Source organism: Bos indicus x Bos taurus, chromosome 12 (genome assembly GCF_003369695.1).
Source record: "Bos indicus x Bos taurus breed Angus x Brahman F1 hybrid chromosome 12, Bos_hybrid_MaternalHap_v2.0, whole genome shotgun sequence".
NCBI lineage: Eukaryota > Metazoa > Chordata > Mammalia > Artiodactyla > Bovidae > Bos > Bos indicus x Bos taurus.
Window position 1 is genome coordinate 20,494,812 of NC_040087.1, and position 15,233 is coordinate 20,510,044.

Consider the following 15,233-nt stretch of genomic DNA (forward strand, 5'->3'; position numbering starts at 1 on the left):
TCCAGAGAGAAGAAATACAGCTCCACCCACCAGAACACCGACACAAGCTTCCCTAACCAGGAAACCTTGACAAGCCACCTGTACAAACCCACACACAGTGAGGAAACGCCACAATAAAGAGAACTCCACAAACTGCCAGAATACAGAAAGGACACCCCAAACTCAGCAATTTAAACAAGATGAAGAGACAGAGGAATACTCAGCAGATAAAGGAACAGGATAAATGCCCACCAAACCAAACAAAAGAGGAAGAGATAGGGAATCTACCTGATAAAGAATTCCGAATAATGATAGTGAAATTGATCCAAAATCTTGAAACTAAAATGGAATCACAGATAAATAGCCTGGAGACAAGGATTGAGAAGATGCAAGAAAGGTTTAACAAGGACCTAGAAGAAATAAAAAAGAGTCGATATATAATGAATAATGCAATAAGTGAAATTAAAAACACTCTGGAGGCAAAAAATAGTAGAATAACAGAGGCAGAAGACAGGATTAGTGAATTAGAAGATAGAATGGTAGAAATAAATGAATCCGAGAGGATAAAAGAAAAACGAATTAAAAGAAATGAGGACAATCTCAGAGACCTCCAGGACAATATTAAACGCTACAACATTCGAATCATAGGGGTTCCAGAAGAAGAAGACAAAAAGAAAGACCATGAGAAAATACTTGAGGAGATAATAGTGGAAAACTTCCCTAAAATGGGGAAGGAAATAATCACCCAAGTCCAAGAAACCCAGAGAGTACCAAACAGGATAAACCCAAGGAGAAACACCCCAAGACACATATTAATCAAATTAACAAAGATCAAACACAAAGAACAAATATTAAAAGCAGCAAGGGAAAAACAACAAATAACACACAAGGGAATTCCCATAAGGATAACAGCTGATCTTTCAATAGAAACTCTTCAAGCCAGGAGGGAATGGCAAGACATACTTAAAATGATGAAAGAAAATAACCTACAGCCCAGATTATTGTACCCAGCAAGGATCTCATTCAAGTATGAAGGAGAAATCAAAAGCTTTTCAGACAAGCAAAAGCTGAGAGAATTCTGCACCACCAAACCAGCTCTCCAACAAATACTAAAGGATATTCTCTAGACAGGAAACACAAAAACGGTGTATAAACTCGAACCCAAAACAATAAAGTAAATGGCAACGGGAACATACTTATCAGTAATTACCTTAAATGTAAATGGGTTGAATGCCCCAACCAAAAGACAAAGACTGGCTGAATGGATACAAAAACAAGACCCCTACATATGTTGTCTACAAGAGACCCACCTCAAAACAGGGGACACATACAGACTGAAAGTGAAGGGCTGGAAAAAGATTTTCCATGCAAATAGGGACCAAAAGAAAGCAGGAGTAGCAATACTCATATCAGATAAAATAGACTTTAAAACAAAGGCTGTGAAAAGAGACAAAGAAGGTCACTACATAATGATCAAAGGGTCAATCCAAGAAGAAGAGATAACAATTATAAATATATATGCACCCAACACGGGAGCACCACAGTACGTAAGACAAATGCTAACAAGTATGAAAGGAGAAATTAACAATAACACAATAATAGTGGGAGACTTTAATACCCCACTTACACCTATGGATAGATCAACTAAACAGAAAATTAACAAGGAAACACAAACTTTAAATGATACAATAGACCAGTTAGACCTAATTGATATCTATAGGTCATTTCATCCCAAAACAATGAATTTCACCTTTTTCTCAAGCGCACATGGAACCTTCTCCAGGATAGATCACATCCTGGGCCATAAAGCTAGCCTTGGTAAATTCAAAAAAATAGAAATCATTCCAAGCATTTTTTCTGACCACAATGCAGTAAGATTAGATCTCAATTACAGGAGAAAAACTATTAAAAATTCCAACATATGGAGGCTGAACAACACGCTGCTGAATAACCAACAAATCACAGAAGAAATCAAAAAAGAAATCAAAATTTGCATAGAAACGAATGAAAATGAAAACACAACAACCCAAAACCTGTGGGACACGGTAAAAGCAGTCCTAAGGGGAAAGTTCATAGCAATACAGGCACACCTCAAGAAACAAGAAAAAAGTCAAATAAATAACCTAACTCTACACCTAAAGCAACTAGAAAAGGAAGAAATGAAGAACCCCAGGGTTAGTAGAAGGAAAGAAATCTTAAAAATTAGAGCAGAAATAAATGCAAAAGAAACAAAAGAGACCATAGCAAAAATCAACAAAACCAAAAGCTGGTTCTTTGAAAGGATAAATAAAATTGACAAACCATTAGCCAGACTCATCAAGAAACAAAGGGAGAAAAATCAAATCAACAAAATTAGAAACGAAAATGGAGAGATCACAACAGACAACACAGAAATACAAAGGATCATAAGAGACTACTATCAACAATTATATGCCAATAAAATGGACAACGTGGAAGAAATGGACAAATTCTTAGAAAAGTACAACTTTCCAAAACTGGACCAGGAAGAAATAGAAAATCTTAACAGACCCATCACAAGCATGGAAATTGAAACTGTAATCAAAAATCTTTCAGCAAACAAAAGCCCCGGTCCAGACGGCTTCACAGCTGAATTCTACCAAAAATTTAGAGAAGAGCTAACACCTATCCTGCTCAAACTCTTCCAGAAAATTGCAGAGGAAGGTAAACTTCCAAACTCATTCTATGAGGCCACCATCACCCTAATACCAAAACCTGACAAAGATCCCACAAAAAAAGAAAACTACAGGCCAATATCACTGATGAACATAGATGCAAAAATCCTTAACAAAATTCTAGCAATCAGAATCCAACAACACATTAAAAAGATCATACACCATGATCAAGTGGGCTTTATCCCAGGGAGGCAAGGATTCTTCAATATCCGCAAATCAATCAATGTAATACACCACATTAACAAATTGAAAAATAAAAACCATATGATTATCTCAATAGATGCAGAGAAAGCCTTTGACAAAATTCAACATCCATTTATGATAAAAACTCTCCAGAAAGCAGGAATAGAAGGAACATACCTCAACATAATAAAAGCTATATATGACAAACCCACAGCGAACATTATCCTCAATGGTGAAAAATTGAAAGCATTTCCTCTAAAGTCAGGAACAAGACAAGGGTGCCCACTTTCACCATTACTATTCAACATAGTATTGGAAGTTTTGGCCACAGCAATCAGAGCAGAAAAAGAAATAAAAGGAATCCAAATTGGAAAAGAAGAAGTAAAACTCTCACTATTTGCAGATGACATGATCCTCTACATAGAAAACCCTAAAGAGTCCACCAGAAAATTACTAGAAATAATCAATGACTACAGTAAAGTTGCAGGATATAAAATCAACACACAGAAATCCCTTGCATTCCTATACACTAATAATGAGAAAACAGAAAGAGAAATTAAGGAAACAATTCCATTCACCATTGCAACGGAAAGAATAAAATACTTAGGAATATATCTACCTAAAGAAACTAAAGACCTATATCTAGAAAACTATAAAACACTGGTGAAAGAAATCAAAGAGGACACTAATAGATGGAGAAATATACCATGTTCATGGATTGGAAGAATCAATATAGTGAAAATGAGTATACTACCCAAAGCAATTTATAGATTCAACGCAATCCCTATCAAGCTACCAACAGTATTCTTCACAGAGCTAGAACAAATAATTTCACAATTTATATGGAAATACAAAAAACCTCGAATAGCCAAAGCGATCTTGAGAAAGAAGAATGGAGCTGGAGGAATCAACCTACCTGACTTCAGGCTCTACTACAAAGCCACAGTTATCAAGACAGTATGGTACTGGCACAAAGACAGAAATATGGATCAATGGAACAAAATAGAAAGCCCAGAGATAAATCCACGCACATATGGACACCTTATCTTCGACAAAGGAGGCAAGAATATACAATGGATTAAAGACAATCTCTTCAACAAGTGGTGCTGGGAAATCTGGTCAACCACTTGTAAAAGAATGAAACTGGACCACTTTCTAACACCATACACAAAAATAAACTCAAAATGGATTAAAGATCTAAACGTAAGACCAGAAACTATAAAACTCCTAGAGGAGAACATAGGCAAAACACTCTCCGACATATATCACAGCAGGATCCTCTATGACGCACCTCCCAGAATAATGGAAATAAAAGCAAAAATAAACAAATGGGACCTAATTAACCTTAAAAGCTTCTGCACATCAAAGGAAACTATTAGCAAGGTGAAAAGACAGCCTTCAGAATGGGAGAAAATAATAGCAAATGAAGCAACCGACAAACAACTAATCTCAAAAATATACAAGCAACTCCTACAGCTCAACTCCAGAAAAATAAACGACCCAATCAAAAAATGGGCCAAAGAACTAAATAGACATTTCTCCAAAAAAGACATACAGATGGCTAACAAACACATGAAAAGATGCTCAACATCACTCATTATCAGAGAAATGCAAATCAAAACCACTATGAGGTACCATTTCACACCAGTCAGAATGGCTTCGATCCAAAAGTCTACAAATAATAAATGCTGGAGAGGGTGTGGAGAAAAGGGAACCCTCTTACACTGTTGGTGGGAATGCAAACTAGTACAGCCACTATGGAGAACAGTGTGGAGATTCCTTAAAAAACTGGAAATAGAACTGCCTTATGATCCAGCAATCCCACTGCTGGGCATACACACTGAGAAAACCAGAAGGGAAAGAGACACGTGTACCCCAATGTTCATCGCAGCACTGTTTATAATAGCCAAGACATGGAAGCAACCTAGATGTCCATCAGCAGATGAATGGATAAGAAAGCAGTGGTACATATACACAATGGAGTATTACTCAGCCATTAAAAAGAATACATTTGAATCAGTTCTAATGAGGTGGATGAAACTGGAGCCTATTATACAGAGTGAAGTAAGCCAGAAAGAAAACACCAATACAGTATACTAACGCATATATATATGGAATTTAGAAAGATGGTAATGATAACCTTGTATGTGAGACAGCAAAAGACACACAAATGTATAGAATAGTCTTTTGGACTCTGTGGGAGAGGGCGAGGGTGGGATGATTTGGGAGAATGGCACTGAAACATGTGTATTATCATATGTGAAACAGATCGCCAGTCCAGGTTTGACGCATGAGACAGGGTGCTCGGGGCTGGTGCACTGGGATGACGCTGAGAGATGGGATGGGGAGGGAGGTGGGAGGGGGTTCAGGATGGGGAACACGTGTACACCCGTGGTAGATTCAGGTCAATGTATGGCAAAACCAATACAATGCTGTAAAGTAATTAGCCTCCAAAAAAATAATTAAAAAAAAACCTTACATTACCATATGTAAAATAGATAGCTAACAGGAATTTGCTATATGGCTCAGGAAGCTCAAACAGGGGCTCTGTATCAACCTAGAGGGATGGGATGGGGCAGGAGATGGGAGGGAGGTTCAAAAAGGAGGGCATATATGTATACCCCTGATTCATGTTGAGGTGTAACAGAAAACAACAAAATTCTGTAAAGCAATTATCCTTCAATAAAAAAAAATAAGTTAAAATAAAAAGAAAGAAAAGTCCACTAGGAAAGAGCTTCTTGAAGCATCTGTGATGCTTCATTCTCAGCTTCTAGTGCTTCTGGTCAAGTCAGACAGGCAGACAAGAGCGGCCGGAAAGAGAGTCCTCGCCGGGGGAAGGACACAGAATGAAGGGCCTCCTTTGCACAAGTGAGTTGTCATTAGACAGTCAAGACCCTGCTTTTAGAAGCTGCCTTCAGGTGGAGCTGGAGGAAACCACCCAGTGGGTGGGGAGCCCCGCAGCCACCCTCCTGCAGCTCCCCACCCCAGGGTCCTGCAGCCCACCAGCCAGCACTGTGCCAACTCGAATCCCACCCACCCAGCAGGCACCCCTCCAGTGGAAAATACTGGATGCCACCTCTCCTTAAAGCAGAAATCAGGGTTGATCTGGACTCCAGCCTTCATGATGCAGGGAAAATAAGAGCACAGACAGGTTTCCGTTAAATAAGCACAGTGACGAAAACCTCCGCAAAACCCACCGAGCTTTCATCCTCTGCCAGCTGTTCCTGATTTAAAGTCAAACTTAATCCCACTCTGTCTGTGATAGTGGAGAGTTCGGATGTCCCCAGGCAGTTCCTAACACAGGAACCTTGGCCTTTTGCTTCTCATGGAGCAATGTTCACAGAGGCTTCCTTTTTCAGGCAAATTTAGATTGCAGACAGCCTCACCCAGAGCATGCCCCTTGAATAAGACCCTGAAGACCCAAGTTACAGGGCAGTACGTACTATTAGAGGAATCAGCCCTTGGGGAAAATAAGATAGATGTCCTTTTTTAAATAAATAAATAACCATACTTTTATTTTTTTTTTTAAATTTTTGGCCTCACCACGCAGCATGTGGGAACCTTAATTCCCCAACCAGGGATCAAACCCATTGTCTCCTGCATTGGAAACATGGAGTTTTAACCACTGGACAGCCAGGAAAATCCCTCAACATCTTAATTAATAAACACTGTCTCTCCATTGAAAGCAGCCTCCATTATCTGAGGACTTTCTTGTCTAAAGAACCTCACAACTTACTTTCACTCTTATTTAGCCAAACTCAAATGATTGGGAAAATCGGTTTCTCTCTTCAACAGCTACCCAGCTGTAACACCTCTCAGGCACACATGGGCCTTCTGGGGCCATTCCTTACCTGCGCCCCAAGCTGCAACTTTTGACTCACGCTTAAGCTCCTGTTACTTCACTCATGCTTAAGCTCCTGTCAGATACTTGGGTAGGGCGTGTGCTGAGCAAGCTCTCCCGTGTGAGGCACAGAGCTTTGCAGAGAAGATGATCACTAACCAGAGCAGCACAGCACAGAGTCAGATTGGCTGGTTGAGGTCCCGGGGATGCTGAGCACAGAGCAGCCAGCCCTGGGGAGTGGATCACATCCCTAGGAAGAACCAGCTGGGCTCAGCACCTTCCTCACCAAATTCAGCAAGGTCCCCATGCACATAAAATGCACATAGAGGGCATCCCCAGTGGGTCAGTGATAAAGAATCCACCTGCCAGTGCAGGGGCCATGGGTTTGATCCCTGATCTGGGAAGACCCCACATGCTGTGGAGCAGCTAAGCCCATGTGCCTCAACTATTGCGCCTGTGCTCTAGAGCCCGAGGGGCCACACTGCTGAGCCCCTGTGCTCCATGAGAGAAGCCACCACGATGAGAAGCCCACTCACCCCAACTAGAGACGCAGCCCCCTGCTCACCACAACTAGAGAAAAGCCCACGCAGCAATGAAGACCCAGCATGGCCAAAAAAAAAAAAAACGCACATAGAATGGTCTAGGGGAGTGTGATCTTTAGGAGAACCATACCTTACAACCTGGACTAATTTAGGAGAACCATACCTTACAACCTGGTCTAAAAGTGTTTTGCATTGTATTCCTTAAAAATCTGTAATTTAGACCATCAGAAGTCTCTACAATTGCTGCTCTTGACCTTCAGCTCCCTAGGCCACTGTCAGCAGAACAGCTTGTGAATTTCAATATGCTGTATAGAGCCTGATGGGCAGGAAGAGAACCAGCAGGTCATGGGTTCACACACACACACCCCAACACACACACAGAATTAGAGACTGAGGATGAAAAGGATCAGTAATCCTCCCAGATTTCAGACAGTACTACAAAGCTACAATAATCAAAACGCCACAGGACTGGCACAAAAACAGACGTGTAGATCAATGGAATAGAAGGCCCAGATTAAACCCACACATCTAGAGTCAATTAATCTTCAACACAGGAGGCAAGAATATACAGTGGAGGAAAGTGGTACTGGGAAAGCTAGACAGTTGCTTGTAAACCAGTGAAGTCTGGACACTCACTCACACCATACAAAAAAAAACTCAAAATGGCTTAAAGGGAAAGTCGCTCAGTCTTGTCCGACTCTTTGTGACCCATGGACTGTAGCCCACCAGATCCTCTGTCCACAGAATTCTCCAGGCAAGAATACTGGAGTGGGTTGCCATTTCCTTCTCCAGGGGATCCTCCCGACCCAGGGATCAAACCTGGATCTCCTGCATTGCAGACAGATTCTTTGCCATCTGAGCCATCAGGGAAGCCCCATAAAATAACAAAGGTTTACTGTATAGCATGGTGAATTATATTCAATTATAATAACAAAAATGGAAAAGAATCTGAAAAAGGATATATATATGCATCCCTGGCGAGGCTGCTCTCAGCTCTCAGGGCTCACCTCGGCTTTGATGAGCCAGCCTCCGTGCAGGCTGCTTCTGTGCCTATGTGCCCTTCCATGCCGTGCCTGCTGCCTTCCAGTTGGCAGATCCCTCCTCCACTTTCCAAGGTTTTGTCCAAGCGTGACTTCTTAAGGCAAGCTTTTCCTACCCTCTCCCCATGCTGCCTCACCCCTCTGTAAAATCAACCCCCCTCCTCCTTTGCATTCCAATAGCGCTCACATATTGCCACTCACTTTATCATCATGAGAAACGCTGGGCTGGATGAAGCACAGTCTGGAATCAAGATTGCTGGGAGAAATGCCAATAACTTCAGATATGCAGATGACACCACCCTTACGGCAGAAAGCAAAAAAGAACTAAAGAGCCTCTTGATGAAAGTGAAAGAGGAGAGTGAAAAAGTTGGCTTAAAACTCAATGTTCAGAAAACTAAAATCATGGCATCCAGTCCCATCACTTCATGGCAAATAGATGGGGAAACAATGTAAACAGTGAAAGACTTTATTTTCTTGGGCTTCAAAATCACTGCAGATGGTGACTGCAGCCATGAAATTAAAAGACGCTTGCTCCCTGGAAGAAAAGCTATGACCAACCTAGACAGCATATTAAAAAGCATAGACATTACTTTACCAAAAAAGGTCCATCTAGTCAAAGCTATGGTTTTTCCAGTAGTCATGTATGGATGTGAGAGTTGGACTATAAAGAAAGCTAAGCGCCAAAGAATTGATGCTTTTGAACTGTGGTGTTGGAGAATACTCTTGAGAGTCTCTTGGACTGCAAAAAAATCCAACCAGTCCATCCTAAAGGAAATCAGTCCTGAATATTCATTGCAAGGACTGATGCTGAAGCTGAAACTCATTGGCCACCTGATGTGAAGAAGTGACTCATTTGAAAAGACCCTGATGCTGGGAAAGATTGAAGGCAGGAGGAGAAGGGTGTGATGGTTAGATGGCATCACCAACTCGAAGGACATGAATTTGAGTAAACTCCAGGAGTTGGTGATGGACAGGGAAGCCTGGCGTGCTGCAGTCCATGGTGTCACAAAGAGTTGGACACAACTGAGCGACTGAACTGAACTTATCATCGTGGCTTACTTCAATACATTTGAATGTTGTGTTGTTACTTTTGGGCGTTCGATATCTTGTCTTATTCAAAATTATCTCTGCCTGGTCCTCCAGACCTTTTCCACATCAGAGCACATAGAAAATGATAATATTTACATGGCAAGAGGCTGCCACTGAAAGAGACCTATATGTCAGCACACCTTTAATAACCCAGTCAAAGCTTAAGCAGTCCAGATGAGCAGCTCTGCAGGAAAGGCCCTCATTTAATATTGATTGAAAAAAAAATGATTCAATAAGTCTATTTATAGGATAAAGAAATATCTGAAGTTAAGCCAACATCTTAGGAATGAAAGGAATGATCCTATGGATGGGGGGACATAATCAAGACTGAATATGACCCCAGCAAAAGGATAAGATTGTGGATTTCTTACCCAGGTGGTCAGGGCCTCCTGACCACTACTAGACTCCAGCCCCAAGCTGACCCACAGCACTGCCTTCCTCGCACCTGGCCTCTAATCGTTCAAACTGCTGGCTTCCTGCCCCTCACAACTCCCTCGCTTGCCTGCAAAGTGTCAGCCTCTGTGTGTCTTGGCCTCCCTCTCCCACCCAGCCTCCTCTCTACCTGCGCTTCCCGCTAGCAGCACAGCTGCCCATCTCCACGCCCACCTCCACGGACACTCCTCTGCTCCACCGACAGGCATGGCCTCTCCCCACTCCAGCCCGGCACTGTGCCTGTCATCACAGGCTTCTGTCTGAGTTCTTTTTGTCTCCCGTTCTTTCAATGAAATGTGCTTGCTGTGGTTGAAAACAGTCCTTCTCATTGTAGTTTCCCCTCCTTTACCTGTAACAGGTACAAGTAAGTGTACAGGACGTTGAACTAAACTTCCCACGCAGTTGTGGGAAGACCATGTTCCTGTGTAACAGGGAGACAGGGATGTGTGCTGTCCAGGGTAGGGCCAGGGTCTCGTAGTCTTGCAGAGAGCTGGGAAATATCCCCTGGAGTAAACTGCACTTGGGTGTTTAAAAAAAAAATTCTTTCCTTATTTGGAAATTCATAAATGAAATTTATTGAGGGCAGAAGGAGAGGGGGGTGACAGAGGATGAGATGGTTGGATGGCATCACTGACTCAACGGACATGAGTTTGAGCAAGCTCCGGGAGATGGTGAAGGACAGGGGAGCCTGACGTGCTGCAGTCCATGGGGTCACAAACAGTCAGACACGAAAGAGTGACTGAACAATAAATGAAATGATCCTATACTAAACAGAACCAGAATCACTGTCCCCACATCCATTATTTAACTGAAATTTTGCATTGTAAGTTTGGCCCGGAGGGCTGGGGAGCAGACCAGGAGGAAAACCTGAGAGCAGCAGCCCCAGGTGGGAACATACATTGGAAGAAAGGTTCCCAATTAATTCTGTGCAACGGAAACTCCTGCAGAGCTGCAGGGAAGGTGGGGGAGAGAACGGGAGGTCAGGGCTGAGCTGCTGAAGGATGAAACTGTCTGAGCCCCAGGGGCTTGCCCTTGCCCCTGTGGGGCATCCACGGGACTGGTCAGTAGTTAGCTGCCCCCTTGCCCTTACAGTTTCTGAAAGGGGACACAGAGGAGTCAGTGGTTCCTAAAGCAAGTCAGTACATGCTGATTTCCTGATATCCCCTCGCTCACCAAAGGTTTACCGCCCTGAACCAAGGGCCAGCCCTGGGATGTGTCCCGATGGCCACACGTGCACTAGGATCAAGCCCATCCTGACGTTTCCACCCTGTCGTCGGTCGGGAGCACGTCCAAACGTTGGGGCTTCGGCCAGAGGGAAGCAGACCCTTCGAGCATCCTTTGTACTGGGAATGGTAACCCCTGTGTCCTCTGTCCCGCTCAGCCAGGCCTCAGGCCTGTGGCTAATCCACGGAGCATCCTTGCATGTGTGCTGGAAGAGGTCCTATTCCCTGTCGTGACAAGGGCCTGCCTGTCCTCCTGGGTTCGGGGACGTCTGCTCAGACTGAGAAGTCTGATCTGTCTTCCCCCAAGCTCTGCAATCTCTGTCTTCAGTTTAGAATTTGGAGAATGAAATTTATGTATGTATGTGTGTGTCCGACTCTTTGCGACCCCACCGAGCTCCTCTGTCCACGGGATTCTCCAGGCAAGAATACTGGAGTGAGTTGCCATTTCCTCCTCCAGGGGATCTTCCCCACGCAGGGATCGAACCCGTGTCTCTTACATCTCCTGCATTGGCAGACAGGCTCTTTACCACCAGGGCACCTGGGAAGCCCCAGTGACATTTCTGGCAGCGCTTTAGTGCCGAGACAGTTCTGGAAGTTTCCAAGAATCATCAGAAAGTGTGTTTCATGTTCTGTTTAGCAATGAATCCCCGTTGCCGGGTGGACCCCAGCCCGGCTCTGATAACGATGTCCCCTCTTGCCCCTACAGGCACAGAAGGGGCACAGGAAGCGCCCTAAACCCGGCAGGGCTCACCAGGCCTCAGAGCAGAAACCGTGCTCCACGTCTTCCCCGCGGGCCACTGCGCAGAGCCGGACCCCAGGCTGCTGCCCGCAGCCGCCACTGGACGCGTCACACCCGGGCCTCAGCCAGGCAGGTCCGTCTACCAGGCACCCGCAGGAATTTGCCAGACGAGCCACCAGCCCTCCCAGCCTCCCCTGGTCTTTCCAGCGAAGCAAGTCCTTGTTTTGTCTGCCCACTGGAGACCCCTCCCCGGCCTCCGCGGCAGAAGCGCAGCTGTCTGCAAGCATAGGCGGCCGCGGGCAGAGGGCGCCGGAGCGGGGGCACGGCCACCTCCTCTCCATCGATGACCTGGAGGGGGCCCAGGAGACAGACGTGGACACCGGGCTGCGGCTGTCCTCCTCCGACCTGTCTGTGGTCTCTGCCTACTCGGCACCCAGCAGGTTCTGCAGTCCCGAGGAAGCGCCGCACCCCCCGGAACGAGGCAGCGGCCTCTGGTCAGAGCGCAGGGGCTTCAGAGAAGGACCCCTGCCCACTGCGGGCGGCGAGACCGCGGGGGCCTCCTGGGCCACCCTGCCTGTCTTCAAAGGGCCTTCAGGCTCCTCGGCCACAGCTGTCACTGCTCCCCCAGCTTTGGACACCTCCTCGCTCACAGAGACACCCCCAGAACTCCCTTCCGATGCCCCCCAGGCCCAGCAGACTGGCAGAGACGTCCTGGCACCCTCAGTGCCAGCCGGATGCGGGGACAATGACACGGAGGAATTCTACATCTGAGCACCCTCCACTCGTGTCTTTCAGAGCCACAGGCTTAGGTCCCACCTTGCCCTTCTGGGGTCTGCGTGCCATCCGTGTTCTCAGCCCTGCTTCCCCAGGTCCATCCGGAGTCGGATGATCTGTCTCATGGGTCATTAACACCCTTGCCTGGCACCCTTTCTCACCCATGAGGTGGTGTATTTCTAGGGGCTCAATGGCATTTTAAAAGTCGATAAAGATCCTGGGATTTTTATGCAAATAAATTCTCAACAAATTTTTAGGTCATAAAATATATTTTTTAAATACTCAATTCCATTTAGGAAACGGTTTAATGCACTTACATAATTTAAATGCTTCCTATAATTATTTGAAAAGAAAACCTAGTCAGCTGGAGCTGATTGCACAATTTTTTTCATGACGTGAAGGAAAAATGACTAAAGCCAAAATGCTGAATGTGAGCAATATAGCAAGCAACTTGGAGGAGAGGTCAGTGCTCGTGATGTCCACCTCAGTGGATTCTCCGTCTCTGTTTACCCTACCAGGGAGCAGTGGCCCTTAGGATTGCCAGGAACTGTTACAGTGAAAAGAGTCACCTTAGTAAAACATTAGATACATATCTGACTACAGTAATAATACCTCACTTCAGCACTATCACTACAGTGATGCCACGCACCATCCAAAAATCAGCATTTATGCAAAAGTGGCTAATAAGCTTTATACAGATTGAGCCTGAACAACAGACTCTTGGTGCATTTAAAATACAATTTGAGCTCCAAGAACTAGATTTGAATGCACTTTTCAAACACATTCACTGTAACAAGTCGGAGTCTACAGAAGACCACCACCTGGATTTATTTGGACCACTGAGGAAAAATCGTTCTTTGGGGTTACAGGATAGCAGGATATTAGACTTAGTGGGTAGGTATTCGTAAGATGCTTCCATTTTTAAATCTACAGTCTAAGGGCTATCTAGACATATATGTAAATGGGGCCACTTTTTATACTGCTTTCTCCAGTAAACATGCATTGTCATTTTTTCTTTTTTAAACAATTTGTAACTATTTTAACTGGCATTTTCATTGCACTGAGTAGTAAATGCCCTCCCCTGTTCTCCAAGTGGGAAGCTTTGCACAAGATGCTGTCCTGAACCAACACTGCTGCACGAGTGCAGAGGAGCCTTAGTTAAAGCTGGAGCTCTGACCTGACCTTGGTCTTGTCTGTGGTTGCCTGCTTCTGTCACAGCGTGAAAGAAAGAAAAGAAAGTGAAGTCGCTCAGTCGTGTCCGACTCTTGGCGACCCCATAGACTGTAGCCTACCAGGCTCCTCTGTCCATGGGATTTTCCAGGCAACAGTACTGGAATGGATTGCCATTTCCTTCTCCAGGGGATCTTCCCAACCCAGGGCTCGAGCCCTGGTCTCCCACATTGTAGACAGATGCTTTACCGTCTGAGCCACCAGGGAAGTCACAGTGTGAATGGTATTCAGATCTCACGTCTCTCCCACTCCAGCAAGGGAATGTTTACAGTCCCCACCTCGGGGACTCGGCAGTGCCAAGTGCTGGCATCGGGAGCCACACCAAGCTGTTCCTGGTTGCCGTGCGCCTTTGGAGAAGAAGAGTGTGGACTTGCCGTGCTCCTGTCCCTCCCTGGTGCTCCACGCCTGGATGACTCGTGGCCCAGTTTACACCTCCCTGGAAGTGCCCACGCCAGCCCAGACGGGGCTTCAGAATCCTCCTCGACACAATCCTCCCCGACACAATCCTCCCAGCAGCCCTCACTAGGCATCACACTTGAGCCAAAGTCTTTGCCGTCCCTGTAGTGAGAACCTTCTCTCCTACCCCGAACAGCCCGGATACTCCAGGACTGCTGTTGTTTAGTCACTCAGTCGTGTCCGACTCTTTGCGACCCTATGGACTGTAGCCTGCCAGGCTCCTCTGCCCATGGGATTCTCCAGGCAAGAAGACTGGAGTGGGTTGCCATGGCCCCCTCCAGGGGATCTTCCCAACCCAGGGATCAAACCTGTGTCTTCTCTGTCTCCTGCATTGGCAGGTGGATTCTTTACCACTGAGCCACCAGGGAAGCCCTTCCAGGACTACAGATTACAATACTGTACTCTGATTTAAGTACATAAAATTATTTTCTTTTATAATTCTATACCAGGAGTGAGCAAACTTTTTATAAAGGGCTAAATAATAAATATTTAGTCTTTGCCAGTCATACGGTCTCTGTCAAAACTACTGAACTCTGTCATAATAGTGTGAAAGGCAACGATATGTAAATGAAGGGAAGTGGCTGAGTTCCAAGAAAATTTATTTTACAAGAACAGGTGGAGGGTCAGACTTGGCCCGAGAGTCATAGTTGGCCAGCCCTTGTGTTCAACTGAGGTTGACTTGAGACTCAGATCTCAGCCACAGTCAACGATGAAGAACGGAGGTCTGCATCCCTCTGCAGCTGTGATGCCCAAGACCAAGAAAACACACTCCTGGGACCACGCTGATGACTACAGAACCACAGGGCTCAGAGCAGTGCGGGGCTTCTTGCCGCAGAGATGATGCCTAGAAAGCCACTGGCTGTCTATCTGCTGCTCGGAAACGGGACTCACAGCCTGTAGCTGAGGATGCAAAGCAACATGCTAACCATTCAGGTGTTGATGTAGCCTCCAAGGACCGGGAGGCAAGCTCAGGACAGCAAAGTCACTGGGGTATCATGATGGACTGTCAGCC

The 15,233-nt window shown here is 45.3% G+C and overlaps 1 protein-coding gene across 1 annotated transcript in view; it reads left to right on the plus strand.

Annotated features, from left to right (window-relative positions):
- The window catches only part of FAM124A (family with sequence similarity 124 member A), a 120,783-nt gene extending 106,954 nt beyond the window's left edge, over nucleotides 1–13,829 (plus strand). The window contains exon 4 of the mRNA XM_027557311.1: nucleotides 11,729–13,829. Coding sequence (XP_027413112.1) covers nucleotides 11,729–12,532 — 804 coding nt within the window. The 3' untranslated portion in view covers nucleotides 12,533–13,829. The remainder of the gene's footprint in view (nucleotides 1–11,728) is intronic.
- The last annotated feature ends 1,404 nt before the right edge of the window (nucleotides 13,830–15,233 follow it).